We start from the raw sequence: 13,648 nt of genomic DNA, 5'->3' as shown, positions 1-13,648 counted from the left end.
TTTCATGCTGCTGCCACTCTGTCTGTCCATGTTCCGGGGAACCTTGTTTATTTTGTGAGAGTCGGCCTAGTTGAACCCTGGAAAGGTCTAGTTGTATGTTGGATGAAGAGAGAATTATCCTAAGGTTTTGGAGTCTCTGGAGAATGTAGTATGCCTAAGGACAACCAGAGCCTTGTGGTGCTTCAAACCCTGTGAAGACCAGTATATGAGAGTCCCTGTGAGTGAGGAGAACTGTGACCTTAGCCCCTCCAGTGTGTAGTAGCCCTGAGGGGAAGCAGTTACAAACACCATATAAGAGCTGCTGCCACCGTGAGGATGACGTGATTAATTGCAAGGTCTCCACATGACCCTTTGGGAAATCTCATTCAACCCCCTGCTACAAGGCTCCCGGATTTCCATTCCACTTCCCGTTCCCTATTATATCAAGCCTAAAGCAGCTTCCTCGAAGATAGTTTGTTGCCTCCACAGTTAATATTGCACGTTCCCTTCCAGGGAAGCTCCTAGGTTCTACCAGGTGGCACCACTAGTCTTTCTGAGGAGTCTGTCATGTCCCTGTTACTGGTGGTGTGTCATTGCCAAACAGAGTTATAACTTACTATCCTGGCATTCAGCACTCCCTAAATCTGACCTTCACCTGTCTTCCTATGGTGTCCACACATTTTGCACCCCATCCTTTACCGAGTCTGTGCCATTTTAAATCTTCCCTCTCCTAAGCCCCAGCTCGCACTGTCTCCTACTGAAGGCCATCCTCCCCCTCTCCCTTGGGCCAGCATTCTGTCAAAATCTCACCCATCTTTTGTGACACAGTTCATTTTGCTCCTTGTCTGACTTGCCTTCTTTTAGTCACTACCAGTAGAGAGACCATTCTTAGATTCCTGGGGCAGTTCATTTATGTGATTAATTTGTGTGTTCCTCTCACACTGCCCGCCATTGGAGATATTTTTGTGCCTATCACATTCCTCAGTCACTTGCGAACTCATCGAGGATAGGGTCGAATGCCTTGCACATCTTGTGTCTACGAGGCAGTGTGAATAAGTGAATGGGGGGGCAGGTGTTGAATAATGGGGGGACAGGTGAGAGGGAACTCACACTCTACAGAGGTCAGAGGCTGCAGAAAGGGAGTGCTAGTAAATCACTGATAGATGGGAGGGGCCGATGAGGTGGGAGTGAGAACTGCCCTGTCCTGGGGCTTCCATGGGAGTCCCCCACTGCCAGCTGACATCAAAGAAAGTCACGTCTCCAGCGTATAGGAAAGTTGCCAGCCATGGGGTAGGACGTGCTGCCAGCAGGGCTAGGATTTTTCGATTCTGAGCAAGTCGTCTTTCTAGAGGTAACATAAGTGGTATTCTATAATGGTGAGATTGTACCAAGCGCAGTGCATATAGCAGGCACCATGGTTGACTGAGTTGAAGTAGACTAAGTGTTCAGGTAGAAGAGGTGAGGACTGGGGTCAGGGGGACAGCACAAAAAAAAAGGGGGATTTGTAACGAATAAACTCAAGAATGTATCTCATTGTGCTACTCTGATCATTTTCCTCCCCTCACAGAACAATATGATACATCTTCAAAAATCCACACTAATTCTCAGCAGGGGACATCGTAAGTAAAATGCTTTCGTTAATTAAAAGTTTATAACGTGACATCATTCATTTCCCATGTAAATCCATTGCTTGTATTTTTTTCTACTGCTTTCAAGTAATGACTTTCATAAACTACCGCTGCATTATAAAACAAAGCAGTGCCCTACATTTGTGCCTGGATTAAGTTCTTCTGCTGAAGGGTAAGGCACCAGAAGAGAGTTTGCTAAGGGGTTTTCTCAAAAGAAAGGCATTTGAGCCATTCTTTACATATTAACTGTGGAAAACAGAAGGTCTTAGCGTTATAAATTTCAGTCTTAAATAGCTTTTGCTGTGGAAAACAAATTTTAGGGATTGTGTACAATTTGAGTTGGGGTTTGTTTGTTTTTTTTTTTTTTTGCCACTTTTTTGGCCTAGTTCTAAGTAATAAAGAACAAGTCATGTTGCCCAGCTGTTCTTTATTAAGGCCAAGTAAGTCTAGATACATTTGGAGTGTTTAGAACAGTTGAAAGTACATAAAAAAGGTTTTTAAGTCAGCGATTAAACCCACATTGTCATTTCTTGATGGTATTGAAGTAATACTTACTTCTTTTCATCCGACTGCAAAAGGGTTTTGAGAACAAACTGATCCTCCTTCAGTATCTAATCAGTTGCTGACCGGGAGTTGCCAGCCTCCCAGGATGTCAGGGTAAAGCTCCAGCTGGGCTCTGGGTGCCACTGGTTCCATGTATCTCGGAAGGGCTCATTGCTGGGGGCTGGATATTTTGAAAAAACTGTGTCCTCGAGGCAGAGAGGATGTTTTATCTTTTAACTGTGACTGAATGTGGGACCCGGTTAAATCACTGCTCCCAAGCGCCAGATCCTCGATGTCCTGTTTCACTTCTCTATTGCAAAATAAGAAAAAGAGAACAATATGGCAATATCCTTTATGTTTTTTATAAAGATTAATTTATTACAGTTTGAAGGATGGACTTTTTGGTGCATTAATAAAACTTATTTCATTTGTGGTCCTGGCACATGGTGAGATTTTTGCTGCTTTTTATTGTCCTTTACCAGGAAAAAACAAAAAAGTTTTTAACCTTGTGTGCCTTTTCTTTCCTTTTTCTCCTCTCTTTCTTTCTTCCTTCCTTTTTAAATGTTACTGGCTCCTGAATTCTGGAATAAGGATGAGCTTTGTTAAACCATTTGCTGGCTGGTGGAGAACAGATACTGTGGCATGAGGGACCACAGTTGTAGCGACTCTGTGGAAGCTCGAACGTCCCCCCAGGTTTTACACCTTGTGCTCTCTGTAATGATTGGTAGTAAAGCCCTTTAACGGTAAAAGGCGCTTGTCTGTCTTTTGGAGCAGCAAGGAAGGAGGGATTGAAGAGCTTGCGTCCCCCTTGGCTGGAGGAAGAGAAGGCGGGGTTCCCCGCAGAGCAGTGTGTGGAGGCAGCAGCACGGAGGGAAGCCAGTGGTCGTGTCCTTGAGCCTGTGGGAAGAGGAGGAAAGGCCACTGGGTGGGAGCGGGACCCAGGAAGCCGCTTCAGACCTTGCAGGCCAACATCACACCCTCTCACACCCATTTCCATCAGCTTTCAGGCACTGGGAGTTGGTAGGGTCTTGAGCCATTTTCTGTGCTGGTTTTGCTCCTCAGAGAGCCAGGCCGTCCTCCTTCTGAGTTCAAGGCCTTGACTCCAAGGTGCCTGCAAGTGTGTGACAGCCGTGCTTCTTTGTGCTTTCTTTACAGAACTGTTCATTTGCCATATATAAAATCACCTGGAAAAGAGTTATTTGTTATGATCCTGGGAGACCGAAGGAGGGGAGGAAGGCTGGGCCCATAGAGGTGAAGAGGAAAGGGAAGCGTGACTGAGGAAAGTGGTAGCGGGGCTCTGGAGAGAAGGAGGGGGCTCTGGTTGTGGTTGGGTGGGCGGGGCTGCCGGGATGGATCCCGGAGCTTACCTCTGCGGAAAGAAATCACTCCTGTGTCCCAGTTAGTTTGGAAAGTGCAGTCCTGGTTTCAGACTTGGTATGTCCCATCTGTTAGTGCTCTGGGTCAGTCTGATCTAGTGTCAGCGTGAAGGCTCTTGGGCGTGCAGTGAAACTATGTGAGTGGCAGAGGGCCAGAGAGATGGTCTCATGCACTTGGAATGTCAGGGCGAAAAAATGTTCATTTTGGAATCATGTGTACTGTGGTTTTAAAAAATCAATCTAGGTCTTAATGCTTTTTCTTTCAGTTGCTAGTAGTTGGGAATCTTTTATAATATTGTTCTCTGGACTTGGTTCCAGGTGACTTGGAGATCTTCCCAAAAATTGCTTCCACTCCTCCGTTCGGGGCATAATTAGTGAACGCATGCCATGTGCCCGGTGCTGCTCTAGGTACTTGGAAGCAGTGGCCACTAAGACAGAATTCTTGTCTTCTGTGTCTTGTAACTTAATGTGGGGGCATGTCGTACAGACTAGGTGCTGTGATGGTGACAGGCTTGGGGAGCAAGCAGTTCTTTTGGGTGGTGGCAGTACTTCCTGGAGGGAGGTCAGGAAAGGTCTCACAGAGGAGGTGACATGTGATCTGGAGTCTGAGTGATGAGAGAGGAAGGCAGAGAATTTCTGCCACATCTAAAGGGGCTTGATAGATCTTGCAGCAGGCTCTGAAGCCATTTGAAAACATCAGGAGTTGTAATTCTTACAGTCAGTGACAACTTGGAAGTAGTTCCTTTGCCTTTGCAAAGCATGGTTTTGAGGGAGCCTGTGGAGGCCCATTTAAGTCTCACATTTGATCGTAACTGCTAATTTCCTGTAGTAAGTGACTGTAGACTAATTTAAAATGGACTGAAAGATTGAATATGGTTATTTTATTTTGTTTTTAAGATTTTATTTATTCAACAGACAGAGATCTCAAGTAAGGGGTAGAGGCAGGCAAAAAGAGGGGGAAGCAGGTTCCCCACTGAGCAGAGAGCCTGATTCAGGGCTCGATCCCATGACCACAGGATCACGACCCGAGCTGAAGGCCGAGGCTTTAACCCACTGAGCCACCCAGGCACCCCCATCCATGGATTTTAAATAGTCTTTTACACCTCTGGCAATTTTTACTTTATCGACCGAAACCGTGATTACTCTGTGTGTTGTCCCTTTCCCGTCTTGTTTGTTTATCATCTCCCATAGACCATCCCTCCGTGAATTTGAATAATGCCAGCCACTGTCCCCATTTGGACAGTTCCCCTCATACGCAGTAGCACAACTTCTTGAGCTTTGCTTTTACAGCTTTTCATTTCCTATATGTGGAGCCTTCTCCATAATTTGTCGCCTTCCACCGGCTCCTGCAAAACATTTGCAGTCCTTATTTCCACCCTTGATCAAAAAAAGGAAATCACAGCCTGATTGAATTTTAGGTTTGGGGAATTACGTACGTCTGCTTTGGAGCCCAGCCTCTTTCTCTTTCTCTGCCCTCTGTTGCCTGTTCTATCCTCAAGTCAGTTTTCAGTTCGTGAGATTGTTCAAGTTCACACCTTCTCACATGTTCCGTTAGCGGTTTCTGAAAAGTATTACTTGCCATCTTATACGCACCTAATACCAGGGGTGTGACTTATTAATTACCATGATCTTGCCTTCACTTGCTCTTTCCCAAATAAAATGTATGGCCGAATTGGGGGAAATGTTGATCTAAAAAATCAGCTTATTTAAGGAGTTTTGGGGTTTGAATTGAGATGTTACAGACTATTGGCAGTGAAGTCTTTGGCAAGCCCAGGACTGGGGAATGGAAAAGGAATCAAGGCTTGTCTTGTGTGTCTTCACACAGTAACAATCGGGCTCTGAGTCACCGAAGCCTGCCTGCCGGAACGTGTTCGTGGCCCTCTGAGCTTTGCAGAGCAGCTGCCTGAAGAATGTATTTGTACAAAGGGGTTTGAGGACTGTTTGTAACCGTTAAGTAAAAACTGTACCTCACCAGTATTGTAAAATGTGGTTAAGTCTACGTGTTAGTTCAAAGCGTTGCTGTACCTGAGTGTTCGGCTTCTTTTGAACGGTGCCAAGGTAGGCCGTATGGCGGCATATGCTTTGAAATAGCTGCTTTTGTCTTGGTGTTTGGAAGTGAGATTAGTCATTTAACCAATTTTAAAAGTATAGAAGGTTTATAATTCATCTATTTTCACAAGGGAAAAAGAGTGTATCCATTTTATTCCAACAGCATAATTACTGTTTTCTTTTTAAATCAAAGTCTTTCTCTGTCCAGGGAGTCTGGAGCTTTAGGTTCTGTCCTGTCAGGTAGGTTTTCTAGCCATTACGCCCTCTATGGGCCAGAGCAAGGCGATCGTGTGAGCCGGCTTTTGTGTTCCAGATCTGGGGCGTACCAGCTTCAGGCTCGCGCAGGCTCTGCGGCCATTCTGAGCCGTTTCCTTGCCCTCAGAACGTGAGGGGATGATCAGGGGCAGCCTGCAGGGCCTTAAGTAAAGGCAGTGTCTGGAGACTTCTGATGACACGGTGGGCACAGCTCTCTGGTACTGTTAGCTCTTCAGCAGGTGGGGTGAACTCGTTCAGCCGGGCTTACCTGCCAAGTCCTGGATACAGAAGATGTGAAGGTGAAAATGACCTGGTCCTGTCCCAGAAAAGCTTCTAGTTGAGGATGTCCCTTGGGCCTTATGCTCTCTTGACCTAGATCTAACTGGTAGGAGTGAGACAGGGTCTGAGAGGTTTGATTCCCATCTAGTGGGTACAGAGCTGGTCACCCAGATGTGCTGTCGTTAGTTTTCCCATTTTTCACGTTAAGGACCACAGGTACCATGGGAGGTGTGCTAGAATTATGTGCTTGGCCTCAGATGGATTGGTTGGTGGGACAAGTTGGCGATTTTAGCAGCTGCTTTTTTAAAATTTTTGTCCTTATCTCTAAAAATAAAACCTTTATCTTTTATCAGGTTAGATTTCCCCCAACTATATGGATTCTTTCTTTTTTAAATCACAATGGCATTCATAATTTTCTGTATTAATAAAACTTAGATACGGTTTTTAAATAACTTTTTTCTTACTATAGATTCAGTACAGGTTTGCTAAAAAAAAAACCTTTTAGAAGTATCTTTCTTAGCCCCGCTAATAGCATGCTGGTTTATGTTGAGCTGCCGTTCCAGTGATATAATAAACTCTGGTTTCTGGAAGATTCCGTGGTTGCTCTTAGCAGAGGTGGCAGACACGGACAATTCACTTTGTTGATTTTTGCCTTGGGGTGCCTGGCTGTCTCAATTGATAGAACATGTGACTCTTGATCTTGGGGTTATGAGTTTAAGCCCCACATTGGGCCTATTGGAGCTCACTCTTAACAATAACAAACTGATTTTTGTATCAAGTAAATTGGGCCATGAATTTTGATTAAATGAAATATCATGTATAAATAACGAGTATATCCTACATAAGTGGTAGATTTTGTTCTACCCTATTGGTTTATCATTGCTTTCTGAGTGTTTCTTTGATGCTATCTGGAGCATTCTTCCTTAAGGTCACTGTCCCTCATCTCTGTAGGTGTCATACCTGCAGGCTTATTTTGTTATTGTCTATGTAAGACTCTAAAGGGGGAATTCTTAGAATCTGGGACATTTTTACAGTCCCTTTTGTTCCCTAAGAGCAAGTAGAGCAAAAAGTCAGAACATATGCTTTCTAGCTTAATGCGTTAGCAGAATGTATTTGTGGAAGCCAGGCAGACAACTTAGAATATTTAACCCCCTGCTTACAAGAGGAATTGTGATTAGTTACCTGATTATTGATGTTTCAGGAAATTAAAGCAAATCAGTTTTATGCAAAACTCAGTGACTTAGAAACCAAGAGGTCCACTTACTGGGTTTTATTGGTGGTGGTTAATATTGAATACACTGTCGGGTTTTGTTTTGTTTTGTTTCTGGTTGTATTATACCTTATATTTATTCAAAGATACATCGTTTATCTTTAGCTTAGGTATGCCCCAGCCAAGCCACGACTTGGCAAGTAACACTGTTGTGTGACTTTTTCTTGTATACCATCATGATTATGATATCTGCTGCCAAGTCCTGCATCTGAAGGTTGTGTTTTCTAGCCTTGCTAAAATAAGAAGGGAGCGCTCACTAGGTAAATATCTACAGCCTCTACATTTATAAGTAGCTAGCAGTTTTCATATTTTTTAGAAACTTGATTACAGGATAGTTTTAGTACATTTGTTGGTGAAAATAGTTCCTTGGCAGAATTACAACTGCATGTAGGTGGTCATTATGAAAGAGCCAAGTTTTAGCATTTATTTTTATTAGAAAATACAATGATTTTACCAAGGATTCCCAAAGTAATCATGCTTGCTTACTTCAGTGGCAGGTTAATGGGTTTATAGTAAAAAATCATTGGTCAGATTATTGGTTAAGAGGTATTTTTAGAAATACTAAGGAATTATAACCTCCAACATAATTTTGCTTTTTGGAGCATTAATAATACTTAAGCAGATTGGCTTTGTTTTCACTTGCACTAATAATATTTCCTCAAATAGTCATGCTCATAAATTTGGGGGAAGTGGGAGCAAGCAGTTAATGATTAATTCATTCTTTGATACATAGGCATCCCCATGGAGGATGGTAAGAGGGAGGGGACAGGGAAGGGCTAAGATTTCAGTAAACATGTACAGATTGGAAAATGACTTTTTAAAAAATTGAAGTGTCATGTTTGCTTTTAATATTGAGGGTTGCTCATAAGCCAGAATGTGTAGATACAAGTATTGTGATAACTTTGAGGAAATGAACTGAGGTTTTATTTTCACCAGAGTGATAGCAGTAAGGTTAAACATACTGTTTAGACAACAAGATTATTTGTATTACTACTCTTTCAAATAATTAGTGTTTAAGCAGACTTTGTGTGTGAGAATTTGCATGGGGGGCCAGTGAAAAATAAAGCACAGTATTAATAATGTCCTTTGGACAGAAATGGAAGGTACCTGCATGGTTTGGTGACTATGGCCTTGATAGCTTACTGTATCTTACTGTGTACAGAGTTCACGTAGAGCACTTCTTAAGGTGCCTTGACACCATTTGCAACACTTCACAAATACTTATCTACTGTTAGCTTATTAATCGTTAATCACTTATTCCAGTCAGAGACTATAGAAGAAAGTAGAGTGTGTTGTGCATGTGTTTTTCTCTTTGTTGTTGTTATTGCTTGTTTTGTGTTTGTAGACATGGGAACTTGAGTCTCGGGGATGGCCACAGATCCCAACCTTGTGGTAGTTCTGCTTTTTGAATGCTCAGAGAGTCAGTCTTGAGGTGGTAAGGAGCGTGGACTAAACGTGTTTCTGTGTTTTAGTAATAAAACTTGCATTTCCAGGAAAATGAAGCATTTGATGAATAAATTAAAATTAGACCTATCCCATCCTTTTTTTAATCATTAAGCATATTTTCTATTTGTATGCTGAAACAAGTTATTAGAAATATTTTAAATCCCACAATGTTTCTGTCCCTGCCCATTTCAGCATGCTTGAAGATGACCTTCAGCTCAGTGACAGTGAGGACAGTGACAACGAACAAGTAAGTTTTGTACACCCCAACACACCAGGAATCCTTTTAAATCTGGTATTTCTGAGCTGCGTATCCTAACCTGTTGTTTGTTCTTTTCCTGGTCCTCCTTCCCCTTATTGTGAATTCCTAGAGCCCAGAGAAGCCTCCTCCTGCATCTGCACCTCCAAGGTATTGTGTGCGTGTGCGAGCAAAGTGTTTGCCTTTTCTACCAAATGAAGAAAATACAGCCCTATTTAGTGCTTTCATAGCTTCATCCTGGGGAAGGACATGAAGGATCACAGTTAGAAGAAAGTACCTATTTAATTTTTTGGAAGCTCTAGTTTTTTGGAAGCTCCAGTCAGCCTGGAGAGGTTGTTAATGCTGTAAAAGAGAAAGTCCCTGTGCACACCTAAAACATCAGTTTAGATGTTTAAAATTTTTGAGAGTTTATGGGGTGCCTGGGTGACTCAGTCAGTTGAGTGTTTGCCTTCAGCTCAGATCAGGATCTTGGGATCCTGGGATCAAGTCCTGCGTCGGCCTCCCTGCTCAGTGGAGGTCTGCCTCTCCCTTTGCTTGTGCTCATTCTCTCTCACTCTCTCAAGTAAATAAATAAAATCTTTAAAAATAAGTAAAATTTTGGGGGCGCCTGGGTGGCTCTGTCGGTTAAGCGTCTGCCTTCAGCTCAGGTCATGATTCCAGGGTTCTGGGAGAGAGCTAATGTCAGCCTCACATCAGCTCCCAGCTCAGCAGGGAGTCTGCTTCTCCCTTTCCCTCTGGTGCTTCCCCTCTCTTTGTGCATGTGCTCCCTCTCTCGGTCAAATAAATAAAATCTTTAATTAAAATAATTTTTTTGAGAGTTTAAAAATAAGCTGAAATCACTTTCATCAGTATTATGTAACCAGTATTTTAAAAGTTATGCTAAAGAGCCCAATGTTTTTATGAAAATTTTTATGGAAGATTTATTTGCTGTTTTCAGAAATAGTAAAGCTGAATCATTTCTGTAAATTGTTTTCTATAGTGCCTGTTTTCTCAGTCATGAATTTCTAATTGTTTTAGCTACTTTCATTTTATTTTACTTCATTTTATAAATAGATTTTAAGTAATCTCTATACTGAACATGGGGCTTGAACCCACAACCCCGAGATCAGGAGTTCCCTGCTCTACCGATGGAGCCCAGCTAGGTGCCCCTCGGCTGCTTTTAAAAAATGAGCTAGAATGCATGTTAGTGTGATGAAAAATGGCACTCTTGTCACTTTCTAAACAGCAGCCATATTTCAGAAAATAAGATGCTTTAATTTTTGGAAATGGGAGTTATCTGAACTACCTTTATAATATTTTCCTCTGGTACTGAATTTAATGATTTAATATTCCATTACCTGCCTTCCACGGACAAAGAGTTAAACTGCAGTAACTGTTGTACGTGGTGAGATGAGGTCATGCGTTCTGAGACAAGCACAACAATAAACTCTTCCTGTCGAACAGGCGATGTGATAGTTCATGTGGAGGAAGATCATATATTCATAGGCTCTGCTAATTTGTTTATATTCTGTTCAGTAATTTCTGGTACCTTTTAAGGTCCTGTAAATTATGACAAAACAGCCTAACTTGAAAGTGACAGAAAAGAAAAAAGGAAAGGTGGCCATAAATTAGAAGCAGGAATAACATTGAGAATGCATCTCATTCCAGTCATCACTGACTTAAGCTACTAGTGTGAAAGGGATCACAAGCTCGATGTAATGTTTTCATATGAGGAAATTACATCATAGCATAGTGTGTGTGTTTTAAAATTACTTCCAACTAGTGACTTTTATCTAATATTTTTTGTTCTTATTTTAATAAACAATTTTATTTGGTAAATTATTTCATATTTTAGGTAGATGTGGAGGCTTTCAAGATTTTTGTTACTGATTTATTGCTGTGGCTGATTCCATCCAGGGCAAGTTTTTAAGACGGGCTGTGAAATTCTGTGTGCGATCATTGTGTGTTTTCTCGCTGACCTAGAATTATTGCCGCCTTCTTCTTCCTTCTTCTTCTTCTTTTTGTTGTTGTTGTTGTTGAGATTTTATTTATTCAGTTGAGACAGAGAGGACAAGCAGGGGGGAGAGGCAGAGGGAGAGAGAGAGAGAAGTAGACTCCTCACTGAGCTGGGGGCCAGACATAGGACTCGATCCCAGGAGCTGGGAATCATGCATGACCTGAGCCAAAGGCAGACACTTAACCATCTAAGCCCTATGCCCTGATTGCCCTATTCTTAAAACTGGAGTAGTTAATCTCTAATTTGGGTGGTATTTGGGGGGTGATGCTAAGCCAGTTGTAAAGAAAGGCCTCTTTTATCATCCTACCCAAGAGTGACTGGATTACCTTTGAGGTCACTGTCTAGAGGAGCACCCATTTATATTCAGTATATTCAATATTCTTTGGTTACCATTTGGTTAGTTTTCATATAGAGAATAGAGGGACATTTTAATGTTTCGGCTCTTCTTTGCTAAATTAACTTCTTTGGGCTAATATATACCCATTTAAAGTAAACTTAAAGGGTCAGAAAGTATTTTAGGCTTGGTGGGCTGTCTAGCCTGTCTGGAAACTATTCCGCTCTGCTTCCAGGGTATAAAGGCAGACATAGAGAATATGTAAAATAATGGGAGTGGACATGTTCCAACAAAACTTTACTTAGAAAAATAGGCGATCTGTCCATGCTGTGGTGTACCAAATTCTCTTAGAGAGCACTACCATTGAATGTAAATTTTGTGTGGCTCAGAATGTTCTTGAGGAGCAAAATTCCACAGGCTTCTCTTTTATGTAATTCTTTGGTGAGCTATTTTAAGGATTTTTCACTGGTTTTTGAGCCCCTCTGGGCCTTTCTCTGAACCTGGATGGTATGGCTGATTTAGTAATACTAGGTAATATTGAGGCCCTTTCTTTTGAGTAGCAACAAAGTGGCCAAGAGGGGAAATAACAGAGAGGGAAAACATCCACCTTGTGAGGTGTCTTCAGACTCTCTGTCTGGGTTGCTTCGCAGTGCCCCGCAGTCGCTTCCAGCAGCAGCGGCCTCAGCACATTCCAGCAGTGCCGAGTCAGAGAGCACCAGTGACTCAGACAGCTCCTCGGACTCGGAGAGCGAGAGCAGCTCAAGTGACAGCGAAGAGAATGAGCCCCTAGAAACTCCGGCTCCTGAGGTACCGTGTCCCCTCCAGGAGGCAGAGAGGCCATCTAAGATGGCGGCGTCCTGTCTTTCGGGGCTAGAGTCTGCTGTGGGCCTGCACTGACCCTGGGCTGAGTGGTGCTGCCCCCTGGGGCGGCTGTTTCCGACTCCCGTGCTGCGTAGAGTCCGCCGTTTCCGTTGACTTCTTACCAGACGTTCGGCATGGGAGATTTGGGAGAGCGGCCTTCTCTCCCCTGTTTAAAATGATAAGTTCTTCTCTGTTGTTACTAGTGTTGTTGGGAAGAGCAACTCATTAAGAATGTTTGCACACCATTTTCTTTTCCCTTCTATTGAAAAAGAGAACTCGTTTTTTAGTAGGCTGCTGTTTTAATCTTAATGAAAATTCTTTTTGAAGTTTCAGGAATGCATGAATTAAGGAAATCAAAAGGAGACAGCCCAATTTAGCAGATGGCAGGAACGTGAACTAGAATAAGTCATCAGAGGTTCTATTTTTGAATCACTAAAAGCCATGCATTAAATGGCTGGCCAAGTGGTTTTGCCAGGGCTGTTTCTTGCTCCGTTTGCTCCATGTGAAACAGGATAATTGTGTTTGCCTATCACCCACCCTTGGGAGATACTGTAAGATAAACCGATGAGATGGCAAATCGCCAGCACTAAGTTTATCTGGAGAATTTATACTATTCTATTTTTTTTTTTAATGGATCCTTGAGCACACGAAGTTTAATAACAATCTGGGCTGCCAGATGCCCTCAAAACTCGGAGTAGCCATGTAAAAATTATGCTGGGGAAAGACTACTTCCAGTAGTCTTCCAGCATGAAAAGGGAAGACAGACATTCTTGGTGAGCTAGACCAGCTTGTATAGAGAAAATTACTCTGCATATTTTAGATGGGAATCTTGGGAAAGAGCCTTTCTGATGAAGAAAGCATTAAAAGTTCCCAGTGTTTGTCTCTGCCATGTAGCAATCAAGGCAGTTCCACTAGAGCATTAACTGAATGCATCTGGAGAACACGTAGTGAGCTTAACAGCCGGGGCCGAGAGCAAGGGAGGCTGGAAAAATAACTGTCATTTTTTTGTTAGATACGAATTTATGTCTGACACGGAGTAAGTGCTCAATAAATATTTTCTGGCGTGAATAAACATGAATCAGCATTAACTGCACTTAAAATGCCTTTCAGATTTTGGACACTACTCACTGTATTTCTGGGGAATGTTTCCTTGCGTGATACTAATTACTGCTGAAATCATTTTTCTGTGCCTCAGGGAGAAAGATATTGATTAGGCTTTGCGGACAAATTGTGTGATTCTTCCTTGTTTATAAGATCTTTGCTTTATGTTTCACCTTATTCAATTAGAAAAATCTGCATGCTTGTTTGGTTGATAAAAGAAGGAAGAGAATTAGATTAAATAATAAAATTTAGTTCAAATAAAATGGAAATGGTGC

At 42.3% G+C, this 13,648-nt stretch overlaps 1 protein-coding gene across 5 annotated transcripts in view; it reads left to right on the top strand.

Annotated features, from left to right (window-relative positions):
- Positions 1 to 13,648, top strand: part of AFF1 (AF4/FMR2 family member 1) — a 205,807-nt gene that overhangs the window by 163,341 nt on the left and 28,818 nt on the right. For all 5 annotated transcript variants that reach the window (XR_006606561.1, XM_013058062.2, XM_013058061.2 and 2 more), the window contains 4 exons: positions 1,547 to 1,598; positions 9,018 to 9,072; positions 9,194 to 9,231; positions 12,062 to 12,218. Coding sequence is in view for 4 of the 5 variants with exons in the window: in XM_013058062.2 (XP_012913516.1) it covers positions 1,547 to 1,598; positions 9,018 to 9,072; positions 9,194 to 9,231; positions 12,062 to 12,218 (302 nt within the window). In the remaining variant the exon portion in view is untranslated. The remainder of the gene's footprint in view (positions 1 to 1,546; positions 1,599 to 9,017; positions 9,073 to 9,193; positions 9,232 to 12,061; positions 12,219 to 13,648) is intronic.

Source organism: Mustela putorius, unplaced genomic scaffold, assembly GCF_011764305.1.
Source record: "Mustela putorius furo isolate JIRA1106 unplaced genomic scaffold, ASM1176430v1.1 tig00000382_pilon_pilon_pilon, whole genome shotgun sequence".
In the NCBI taxonomy this organism is placed as follows: domain Eukaryota; kingdom Metazoa; phylum Chordata; class Mammalia; order Carnivora; family Mustelidae; genus Mustela; species Mustela putorius.
The sequence above is the reverse complement of the archived record's forward strand: the minus strand, read 5'-3'. Positions and strand labels throughout refer to the sequence as shown.